At 41.1% G+C, this 12,089-nt stretch overlaps 1 protein-coding gene across 1 annotated transcript in view; it reads left to right on the top strand.

Moving 5' to 3' along the window:
- The window catches only part of RASGRF2 (Ras protein specific guanine nucleotide releasing factor 2), a 281,781-nt gene that overhangs the window by 240,723 nt on the left and 28,969 nt on the right, over positions 1-12,089 (top strand). The window contains exon 19 of the mRNA XM_004374457.2: positions 10,536-10,648. Within this exon, the coding sequence (XP_004374514.1) occupies positions 10,536-10,648 (113 nt within the window). The remainder of the gene's footprint in view (positions 1-10,535; positions 10,649-12,089) is intronic.

Raw genomic sequence — 12,089 nt, 5'->3', positions numbered from 1 at the left:
ACCCTATGGGGCAGTTCCACTCTGTCCTATAGGGTCGCTATGAGTCAGAACCAACTTGACAGCAATGGGTTTGAGGTAACCAAGGAAATTAAAAAATCTTAATGAAAAGCAGGCACTTCCAGACTTTTTTTTCCCTGCAGTCTTTGTCATTGTCTTGAAAGCTACAATCTGTATCAATTAACCACCAATCTAGAAACCAGTAGAAAACACAGCATCTGGAAAAAGACTCTCTTTTCTGATAAAATTGTTTTTGAACTGATTCCGTTTTGAGGCTTAAAGATATAAGCCTGGGAGCAATTGATTTCAGGGCTGTGGGGCAGTATTCAAATATTCTTGTAAGTACAGCTGCTTAGGAGTAGAGGCTGTTTTAGCAAGTCATTCAAATGTAGAGTCATTTCTCAGAAAATGATCAAATAAGTGGTTTTCTAGATTTTTTTTTCTCACTGAGTTGGTGTCATTCATTGCCATTTGCTCTTCCCGGTTATTTTTGTTCTAACATATCTTCCACATTTGTACTGTGCCTTCTCCCAGTAGCCTCCCACTTCACATCTGCTAATTTCCTAATCCACCCAGTTGAAGAAGAATTAGGTAGTTTATTACCACTTATCTCAAAGTCAAGTAACCTCCCCAGGGAATTTTGTCCATTCATTCAACAGGCATTTGAGGGCCCACCAGGAGTAAAGTACTGTGCTTACCAAATATGGGGTTTAATTTTATCTGGGTTTTACTACCTTTTTTGGAACATTAGCTCCTAGATTATAGTCAGATATACATTTCCTATATATTCTTCTCTTCTTTGAAGATTCTAGAAACTTATAAGTAATTAATAACTAGTAAGTCCCTGGGGACGAGGAGCACCAGTGGCACAATGGTTAAACACTTGGCTGTTAACTGAAATGTCAGTGTTGTGAACCCACCAGACCCGGTGGTCTGCTCCCGTAAAGATTACAGCCTAGGAAACCCTATGGGGCAGTTCTACTCTGTCCTATAGGGTCACTCTGAGTCGAATCGACTTGAAGGCACCCAGCAACAAGAAGTCCCAGGGAGTTGCAGTCAAGTGCTCAACTACTAACTTAAAGGTAGGCAGTTCAAACCCACCCATCGGTGCCTCAGAAGAAAGGCACAGCCTTGAAAACCCTGTGGAGTGTCTTTCTACTCGGCACACATGGAATCACCATGAGTCAGAATTGACTTGACAGCAATTTTGTTGTTGTTGTTGTTGTTTTTAAGTATTGAACAGAGTTCCTGGGTGGTGCAAATGGTTAAAGTGCTTGGCTGTTAAGCAAAAGGTTGGAGGTTAAAGTCCATCCAGAAGTGCCTTAGAAGAAAGGCCTGGCAACCTAATTCCAAAAAATCAGCCATTGAAAATTCTACGGAGCACAATTCTACCCTGACACACATGGGGTTGCCATAAGTCAGAATTGACCTGATGGTAACTGGTGGTGTAAGTGTTGAACAGGTAGAATAAAGTTTAAAATTACTATAGTTTGCTTTGTAGGGTTTAATTCTAAACTTCTTGCCCTTCCTTATGTTTTTCCAATTAGGCTGTTCTTTTTGTAGTATGAAAGTGAAAATTTATAAACATATATTTAGAAATATGTTTGTAGGAAGGCAATGGGAATGCTGGAAAATCCTACCATTTCACTTCTCAGTGAGAAATCCTGATTCGGAGTCTTGGTTGCCCAGAGGTGGCGTGGAGACAGGCAGGGCAGATGGTGGCGGATTGACAAGGCCAAGCAGGTGGTGTGCAGGGTCCATTGTCCCAGCTTTTGGTAAGCAGAGACTCCTTTGGGATCGAGTTTAAATATTAAAGTTCTGAGTAAAGCTTCCCCTCCAAAAGACTCGAAACCACATTCATTTAGAGGTGTGTTATCTCTAGTTCATGAAAATGAGTAACCAAAAGTGTGTGTCCTATACCTGTCAAGGTTGATTTGCATACATCTTGGGAGCCTTGGTGGTACAGTGATTAAGAGCTCGGCTGCTAACCAAAAGGTCAACAGTTCAAATCCACCAGCTGCTCCTTGGAAACCCTGTGGGGCAGTTCTACTCTGTCCTATAGGGTTGCTATGAGTCGAAATCGACTAGACAGCAGTGTTTTTTGTTTTGTCGGGGGATAGTCAGTCAGCAACTTTGACTCAGTGTTATGGATTGAATTGTGTCCCCTAAAAATGTTTGTCAACTTGGCTAGGCCGTGTTGTGTGATTGTCCACCATTTTGTGACCTGATGTGATTATCCTATGTGTTGTAAATCCTAACATCTGTGATGTTAATGAGGCAGGATTAGAGACAGTTATGTTAATGAGGCAGAACTCAATTTACAGGATTAGGTTGTATCTTGAATCACTTTCTTTTGAGATATAAAAGAGAAAATTGAGCAGAGAGGAGAGGAACTCATACCACCAAGAGAGAAGCGTCTGTCTTTTGGACCTGGGGTCCCTGTGCTGAGAAGCTCCTAGACCAGGGGAAGATTGATGACAGGGACATTCCCCCAGAACTGACAGAGAAAGAAGGCCTTTCCTGGGAGCTGGCGCCCTGAATTTGGATTTCTAGCGTCCTAGACTGTGAGAGAATAAATTTCTGTTTGTTAAAGCCATCCACTTGGGGTATTTCTGTTATAGCAGCACTAGATAACTAAGACACTTGGTTTGCCAGTTTGCAAAATGGCCCAAATCAAACCTAAATCCACACCACATATAAGTTAAATTCCTCATCTTTTGTAGACAAAGAAGACAGAGTCGAATGCTTTCGTTTTTTGAAAACCACTAAGTTAAACCCCAGTCTCTTGTTTTTGAGCTTGAAGCATTCTAAGCTCCTTCCTTATGAGCCCTTTGTTCCAGGTTTTAAGATTATTTACGTGGTTTTACTTTGCTCTGCAGTATTTCCACTTTCCTTTTAAAAACTCTGGCCATAATTAGGAATACACTGTACTGATTAAAGTGAGAAAATTACTCTCATAATTCTCCTTACCCTCAAACTGTGTTTATTGAATCAGATTTTACCAATGTCCTAGAGTTCCCTGGGCCATATGTAGTATATTACTAATTATTACCTTGCTCTCCTGAAAGAATGAATGCAATTTCCAAAATGCCTAAACTGTCAACAGGGATTAGTTTTATAGTGCTGTAGAATCTGATTTATTGCTTCACAGATAATTTCTCTGTCCTATGGCCTAGTCTTATTAATAAGTTTGTTCTCACTGGAAACCTAAGTCCCAAGATCCCTGCCTCAACTGGTTGTTTGTATAGGTGAGAAATAATTTCCAACTCAGCACAATAACCAACTACTCTTTAAAGTGCATTTCGGTCCACCCCTCCCCAAACCTGCTGATACTAATTCAGTGATAGTTTCTTTCTGTTGAGAGGCCATGTGGTGTAGCAGTTAAAAGCTTAGGCTTTAGCCAAGACTGCCTGGGTTCAAATCCTAGGCCTGCCACTTGCTAGCTGTGTGACTTCAGACAAGATGCTTACATCTTTTGTACCTTAACTTCCTCATATGTAAAAAGGGAATAGTAACAAAGGAAATGGAAATAATAATGATGGTAAATAAGTTACAGGATTGCTACTGAGGTAAATTAGACAATGAAGTGGTTACAACATTAGCTGGCGTATGGCAAGCCGTCATTAAGTGTTAGTTATTATTCTCATTACCTCAGGTTGTCCACCAATCTGCAAGAAAATATTGACGTTCCTAATGTGTATGAATGTGTCTGAGAAAAGCATCTTAGTAAAATAATGGTTGAAATATTCCCATCTCACAATAGCTTACCTAAGAGGATTCTAACACCATCAATTGGTCGTTGTGGTGGATTGAATTGTGTCCTCCAGAAAGATAGATTGAAATCCTAACTCCCTGTACCTGTGAATGTGGCCTCATGTGGAAATAAAGTCTTTGCAGATGTAATTAAGTTAAAATGAGGTCATGCTGCATTAGGGTAGGTCCTAATCTGATGGCTGGTGTCTTTCTAAGAAGAGGAGTTTGGGCCGAGAAACACAGGAAGAAGGCCTTGTGATGACGGAGGCAGAGACTGAAGTAAGGCACCTACAAGCGAAGGAATGCCAAGAATAGCTGGCAACCACTAGAAGCTAGGAAGAGGCCAGGGAGTGCCCTCCGCTACAGCCTTCATAGAGAGGATGGCCATGCTGACACTTAGATTTTGGACGTCTGGCCTCCAAAACTGTGAAACAATTAATTTCTGTTGTCTTAAGGCACCCACTTTGTGGTGTTTTGTTACAGAAGCCTAGGAAACTAATACGGTAATTTTGAGTTCCTAAGCATTTGCTAAGGAGCCCTGGTGGCACAGTGGTTAAAGCACTTAGCTGCTTACCAAAAGGTTGGCAGGTTGAACCCACTAGCTGCTCTGCAGGAGGAAGTCATGGCAGTGGGTTTCTGTAAAGATTTACAGCCTTGGAAACCTATAAGGCAGTTCTGCTCTGTCCTATAGAGTTGCTATGAGTTGGAATCGACTCAACGGTAGTGGGTTTGTTTTGAAGCATTTGCTAAGAAGCCCTGGTAGCGCAAGTAGTTAAGTGCTTGGCTGCTAACTGAAAGACTGGTAGTTCAAACCCAGCCAGTGGCTCCGTGGGAGAAAGAGCTCGCAATTAGCTACTGTAAAGATTGCCTTGGCTACAGGTAAGAAAACCCTATGGGGCAAACCATATAGGGCAGTTCTACTCTGTCACATGACAAAATCGACTCGACGGTACCCTATAGGACAGAGTAGAACTGCCTCATAGGGTTTCCAAGGCTGTGATCTTTACAGAAGCAGACTGCCACATCTTTCTCCTGTGGAGCGGCTGGTGGGTTCAAACCGCCAACCTTTCAGTTAGCAACTGAGTACTTGATCTCTGTCCCACCAGGGCTCCTTTTTTGTTTAAGCATTTCCTAGGTGCCACACTCCATTCATTCCTTGACAGTTTCATCCATGCTGTCTGCCTGAGCTGTCACCTCTTTGCAAGTGGCTCCCAGACCCACACCACCAGGTCCAGCCCCTCTCCCAAGATTCATTCACATGTTACCAAGCACTCACCTGCATTTGGTTAATGTGTCCATCTGTCTGCCTGCCCAGACTTCTGTTTGCTGCTCTGCCTCTCCCCCAGAGCCTTATTTAATGAGGTGCTCAGTAGTTGTTGTTGAAAGAGAGATGTGGTCTCTATTTTTAAGGATCAGAATGTAAAAGTTTCACATTTGCTGGGCTGTCCCCTTTGTTGGTTTTTTGTTTTTTTTCTTCCCAGTTTTCTCTCTCCTCATCCTTGCTTCATGAACTGGAAAATAAAAATTAAGTTGCAGTGATATGCCTCAGATTCCCTAGGGTGCCACAGGGTTTGCTCATTTGCGAGCATGAAGGTTTGTGTGATAACCTTCAGCAGCCAGTTCCCTGCTGAGGGCCTTTCCCGCTCTGCAGCCCGCTCACCAGGTTGGGCAGAAAGGTGGATGCGACTTCCAAGGATCCAGCCAACCCAGGAGTGCCATCTTGTGGACGCCTTGACTACTGCCTCCAAGAAGGTGCTCTGATGTTCATTACACTACCCAGATTTTCATTCATCATTCCAGGGCTTGGGGAGATCTAGTCAAAAATTACCTTCTAGATAATTACAAAATGGCTGTCAAGCAGATTTATTATGAGTAATATACCTCTGAATTTAAATAGGGTATATTTCTTTTTAATGAATAAACCAAACCTGTTCCCGCCAAGTCCATTCCTATGCATAGTGACGCTATAGGACAGAGTAGAACTGCCCCATAGTGTTTCCAAGGAGCAGCTGGTGAATTTGAATTACCGACCTTTTGGTTAGCAGCCAGGCTCTTAACCATTGCACCACTAAGGCTCCTTCTAATGAATAGCGGCTAATATATTGTTAACAGGGACTTTTGAATGACCAATTCTGCATTATATATATATATATATGTAAAAAAATAAAATTAGGCATTCTAAGTAGTCCTTCAGAGGATTCAGATTTTTAAAAATCATGTTTTAAGGACTTGTTTTTCACATGACTTTTTTTTTTTTTCTCTTTTTTTAATAAAGACGGTGGGAAGTCTTGTTACTCAGAGTATGGTCTGGGGATCAGCAACATCATTATCACCTAGAAGTTTGTTAGGGAATGACTCTCATCCCTAGTCTCAGACCTGCTGAATCAGAATTTGCATTTTAACAAGACCCCCACCCCCCGACCCCAGCCCCGTAACTTTTGTGCACACGACCATTTGAGAAGCACCGTGTAAAGGACTGTGGGCAGGAGTTAGACTGGAGACCTGTGTTCTAGTCCCAGCCCCACCACCTCCTTACATCTCTTATCTCAGCCCATACAGTTAGTCTCTTCAGCCTCGGGACCCCACGTGTAAATGGATCATGGTTCCTGCCTGGTCTGTCACTGGGCTGTGGTTAGGAACTGCTGAAATAATATACAGGAGATTACTTTGTATGTTGTAAAGACCTGTGCAAATGTGCCTGGGCGGCGGGGGGGCGGGTTGGGTACTTTCAGTGCAGTCAGTGAGACAGAGGCATAATATGCTGACCATGCTATCTAATTTTAATCTATATTTCTAGACTCACAGCTATGTTTTTGAGAAAAATATGTTTTTCCTTGGTGGGCAGACCAGGATGTGAAACCATATGCATCGAGGGGTCTTGACCAAGTGCCATCTGCATCCCCCAAAATACACGTACTTGACATACTAAGGAAGCGTGTTGTCTGGGTGTTGTTGCCAGCAAAGTGTTTTTTCGAGATAGACAAAATACATGTCAGCATCTTGTGACCATGATCTAAGCATCCTGTGAAAGTATCTGTAATCACTAACTATGCTATTAATAATCAGTAACCAATATTGTTACAGTATTCATTGATTTTCCTATAACTGCCCCCCCCCCATGGTTTAGTACCTCTTTTTTACCTCATAAAAATACTTGCATGACAAAACTGCCCTGGACTACATGGTTCCCTTTCAGTGTGCTATGTAGTTCCCCAATTGCAATTGTTTTAAACCCTCCATAAACCTCTGTTTTACTTTGAAACGGCGTTCAAATTTTTCTCTACAACAAATGTCAGGGGATATTATGATTGATAATGCTTGCATTTTGTACTCAGCTGTTATTAGACAATCTGCTTTATATTAGCCAGATCATGAGCTGAGCAAATACTCAACTGTAACCATTCATCATGCTTCTAATAGTGTCTCGGGAGATTTCACTGAAGTCTTTCCGAAGTCTCTCTCAGGCTAGTCTTCCCAAAGCTCATAATAATAAAATTACATTCTGTTTTCCTTAAAAAGACCTTTCAAAACAACGTGCCTTCCTGGCACCTTGAAAGTGTTCTGCCTGTTGAGCCCAGGAGGTGCCTTATGGGGCACAGTAGGTGCTTGATGATGCTTGTTATTAAACCACTAATTAGCAGTCAGTAAGGTCCAAACACTCCCCTGATGTCCTTCACACTAATCCTGCCATTTATGATCATCAGATTATTTACAGCATTAGAAACGCAACAGAGCTACATGAGGACTCTGTGTCTCACTAGTATTTATCAAATATTCACTAAGAAATAGGCTCCCAATGGCTGACAGATTCTTTGGTAGTACACACAGATTGAAGTACGTGAGCTCATTAGCTGTTTATGAGCATCTTTACTTTACCTTGAAAGGAGGATGAGGGGTCAAAGAAAAAACAGTAGCAAAATATTACTCTTTTTTCCTTGCATGCATTTTAAAAGGAAAAAATTAACGGCAAAAAAGATATTAATAAGTAGCTGAAATTTTAGGAAACCAAGTCATCTAAAGTCCTAAAATTGATAACAGATATTAACATATGTGTTGCCCTTGGGCCCCCCAATGGCTGGCTCCTGTTCCTGAAATAATGGATGTCGTTGTTGCTGTTAGCTACGTTCCAGTTGGCCCTGACCCATGGCAACCCCACGCACAACAGAAGAAAACGCTGCCTGGTCCTACACCATCCCCATGATTGATTGTGGATCAATCCATAGTGTTTTCACTGGCTGATTTTCAGAAGTAGATCACCAGGCCTTTCTTCCTAGTCCATCTTAGTCTGGAATCTCTGCTGAAACCTGTTCAGCATCATAGCAACATGCAAGCCTCCACTGACAGATGGGTGGTGGCTGTGCTTGAGGTGCATTGGATAGGAATTGAACCCCGGTGTCCCACGTGGAAGGTGAGAATGCTACCATTGAATCACCCTGTTCCCGTTGTAGTAATGGATAAACTGAAAACCAAACCCGTTGCCTTTGAGTTGATTCCTACTCATAGAGACCATATGGAATAGAGTAGAATTGTAGTGATGGGTATTGACTGTCAAACAGTGAACATGAAACATTGAGAAGAATGATATACTTCCCCGCCAAACCGAGGCACAAAAATATTGCACTCAAATTAGATTAGACTTTGCATTATCTACAGTTTGTGAAATTAGAGGCTTTTGGTCCCTGATTTACTAAATATAATAAGACTATGCTACCTGTTTTCTTTTTATCTAATTCATTGCAATTAGCAATGTTCTTTCCAAGCTTTTAAAACACTCAGAATGTCAGTGCTTCAAAATTATTGTCCTTCAAGTTAAAAGTCAGTTATAGTAAGTTTGTATAGGAGGGAAAATAAACACTTCTGCCTGTACATGCACAGATAAAGTTTATCAGAGTATGACCCTCCAAAGCTGTTGAGTTCACCTCTAACACGTAACAATCCTAGTACGTTGCCTGTAGGTGTTTTATAAGAATGTGTTCAATCAAAGCAGGTAATAGCCACAATTTTGCCTTTTTGTTCTTTTTTTCCCAACTTTTTATCTTGAAATTTCAAATCTAGAGAAAAATTGTCAGAATAATGTATTGTATATGGAGATACATCTAGAATCACTAATTGTTAACATTTTTGCCACATTTTTCTCCCTCTCTCTGCTCCCCCCTACTTCCGTCTCTCCCTCCCTCTTAGAACAAAGAAGTGCTCTTACTTAGCCACAGCAAAATTATCAGATTCAGGAAAACTTAGCACTAGTAGAGTGCTCTCAACTACTACATAGACCTGATCCAATTTTTGCCGCTTGTCCCAGTAATGTCCTTTATAGCATTTTCCCCTTGATTCCAGATCCAATTGAGGATTACACATTGCATTTAGTTCTTGTCCATTTGATGCACTTTTTCTTTGTCTTTCATGACATTGAAATTTTTTGAAGAATACAGAGCAGTTGTTTTGTAGAATATTCCTCCAATGGGTTTGCCTGCTTCCCCACATTTATATTAAGATTATGCATTTTGGGCAGAAATGCTAAGTAAGTGATATATTCTTAGCAGAGCATTACAGCAGTGACACGATGTCAATTTGTCCCACTGTTGGTAATGTTAACTTTGGTCACTTGGTTAAGATGATGTCTGCCAGATTCTCCCTTTGTTAGTAATAAGTAATGTTGGGGGGGGGTATTCTGACACTATTAATATTCTGTTCCCCAATAAATTTCATTCAGCCATTTCAGCACGCATTCATGATTCTTGCCTGAATCAGTTATTACTGATTACTGGTTGAAGATGGCTTCTAATTCTTATATTCATTTGAATTTATTAGTTGGACTTCCACTATAAACAATGGTTTTATCTTCTACTACCTCTGTGTGTTTATCTATCTCTGCATTTGTTTGGGAGCATCAGTAGAGACCTGTGGATTCTTTTTATTCAAAAATAAGTTATTACTCATTACCCTCATTATTCATTTTAATGCTCATATTGTCACAGATTTGCCCAGTAGCTACTCCTTCAATCTTCCTCTTAAGTTCTTTTGACATTTCCCCATTGGTTTGTGAATATCATTTGTTCTTTAGCCCTTAGCGTGTCTATGTTGTGGGTTCATTCGAGTCACTGCCCACATGACAGATTTTATTCTTGCAACAAATATTTTTTGAGCCATTGCTATGACCCAGTTACTGATCTTACTCATGGTCCAGTGGAAACCAGGCAATTCAATTGGCCATTACAATACGGTGAGTTATGATAGGAGGAACCATGAGAACATGAGGAAGATCTCCAAGCCACACTGGGTAACATAAGGAGGGCTCCTGAGAGAATGTCAACACTTCGTAGACCTCAAAGATGATTAGAAATAAACATGTGAGGAGGAGGCACAACGTTCCAGGCTAAGGGATGTACATATTTCTTTGAGGAACCAAAGAAATGTGTTAATTCTGGAATAGTGTGAATGTGTGTATGTGATATGTGGGGGTATGTTGGGGACTACACGGGTGCAGGCAGTGGGAGACAAGAGTCTTGTAAGGTTTACTAAGGACGCTTCCAAATTGCTGTCCCTAGAGGGAAGAGCAGTTCTAACCCAGGCTGCACATTTGCATCATCTGAGGAGTCTATCAGAAATATCAACAGAGCCCCTATCTGAAACCAATTAAATAAGGATCTGTGGGGTGAGCTCTAGGATCCATGCATTTTAACTCCCATATGTAGCCTCTAGAGAATTTATCATGAGAAATGATCTCAGCTGTCATAGAGCTAACCCCTTCAAAGCCCAAATAAAAAAAGATTTGTTTTATTTTATAGGATTTTGAACTTAACAACGAATTAAAGATGAACGTCCTAAATTTACTAGAAGAAGTTTTGCGGGACCCAGACCTTCTTCCCCAGGAGAGGAAAGCCACTGCAAATATCCTGAGGTAAAAGCAATTGCAGATACCTATTGAATAACATTTCTTTGATTTGTGCTGTTTCTATATAAAATAAGATCCTATCAAAGCAGAATGATAAATCCTAGAATCCTGGGGTATCAAGGATTCTAGTCTCACTGGTAAGATAAGATCTATCATCTTCCTGTTCCTGAGGGCAGGTTGGGTCTGCTGCCTCAAGGCAGACTTCTGCTTCAGAAGGTTCCCTGGAGTTAGGACTGGGTTACCTAAATTGCATGGAGTATAATTGCACCTACTTGTGTGGGGGTCAGTGGTTTACTGTAGTGCCCACAGTTAAGGAAGGAAGCATTGCAGATCTTCTCCTGGGAGTCCAGCAGGCATTGAAGAGAGCTGCTTTTTTTTTTTTCCTCTTTCATGTGGGTTCTAATTGTTTACTGTAAGCTGGTATTTATAAGCAAGATGCTAAGTTTTTCTGTGCTGCCACAAAGTAGTTCATTACATGGTTGTCTGTCTTACTTGTTTCTGTGGTCCTAGACCAATGTTTTTGTCAATGTCTTGACTTAGGGTTTCCACATTACATAGGTTCTATAAATGTGGGCCCCACACTTTTGTATGTGATAAAGGCTTAACTTTTGCTTTCTCACTAGAGACTTGTTTATTTGTGTCCATAGTTGTTATTCCCAGAATCCAGGCAGGTAACAAGCTTTCTCATATCTTCCTGAACTGGTAGGTGGATTTTTTTCTAGTCCATTCTATATGAGGAGGGCAACCATCAATGGCTTTGTGAAGACTGAAATGTCTGAAATGTTATGGCTTCCCACCTCATTCGTGGCTAAAATCTCTGTCCCTACTTGGGGGTAGAAAGCCCAGCATTTGTCTTTTAGGGCCTGGTGCTCCTTTACCGATCTGACTTCTAGTTCCCTCTTCATTTACCGACCCCTGGCTTATCGCTTCTTTCTTCCAAGCTTGGCTATATTGTTTTTTGTTATGTGTTATCTGGAAAGCTTGTGTATAGAGGGGAGTCTATTTTATTTTCAATTCTTTTTTTTATTATACTTTAGATGAAGGTTTATAGAGCAAACAAGCTTCTCATTAAACAATTAATACACATATTGTTTTGTGACATTGGTTACCAACCCCACGACATGTCAACACTCTCACCTTCTCGACCTTGGGTTCCCCATTACCAGCTTTCCTGTCCCTTCCTGCCTTCTTGTCTTTACTTCTGGACTGGTGTGCCCGTTTAGTCTCACTTTGTTTTATGGGCCTTGCTAATCTTTGGCTGAAGGGTGAACCTCAGGACTAACTTCATTACTGAGCTATAAGGGTGTCTGGGGGCCATACTCTTGGGGTTTCTGCACTCTCTGTCAGACCAGTAAGTCTGGTCTTTTTTTTTTTTTTTTTTTTTTGTGAGTGAGAATTTTGTTCTACATTTTTCTCCAGCTCTGTCCAGGACCCTCTATTGTGATCC

Source organism: Trichechus manatus, unplaced genomic scaffold, assembly GCF_000243295.1.
Source record: "Trichechus manatus latirostris isolate Lorelei unplaced genomic scaffold, TriManLat1.0 scaffold00029, whole genome shotgun sequence".
NCBI lineage: Eukaryota > Metazoa > Chordata > Mammalia > Sirenia > Trichechidae > Trichechus > Trichechus manatus.
Note: the sequence above shows the minus strand (reverse complement) of the source record. Positions and strands in the feature narration are given on the sequence as shown.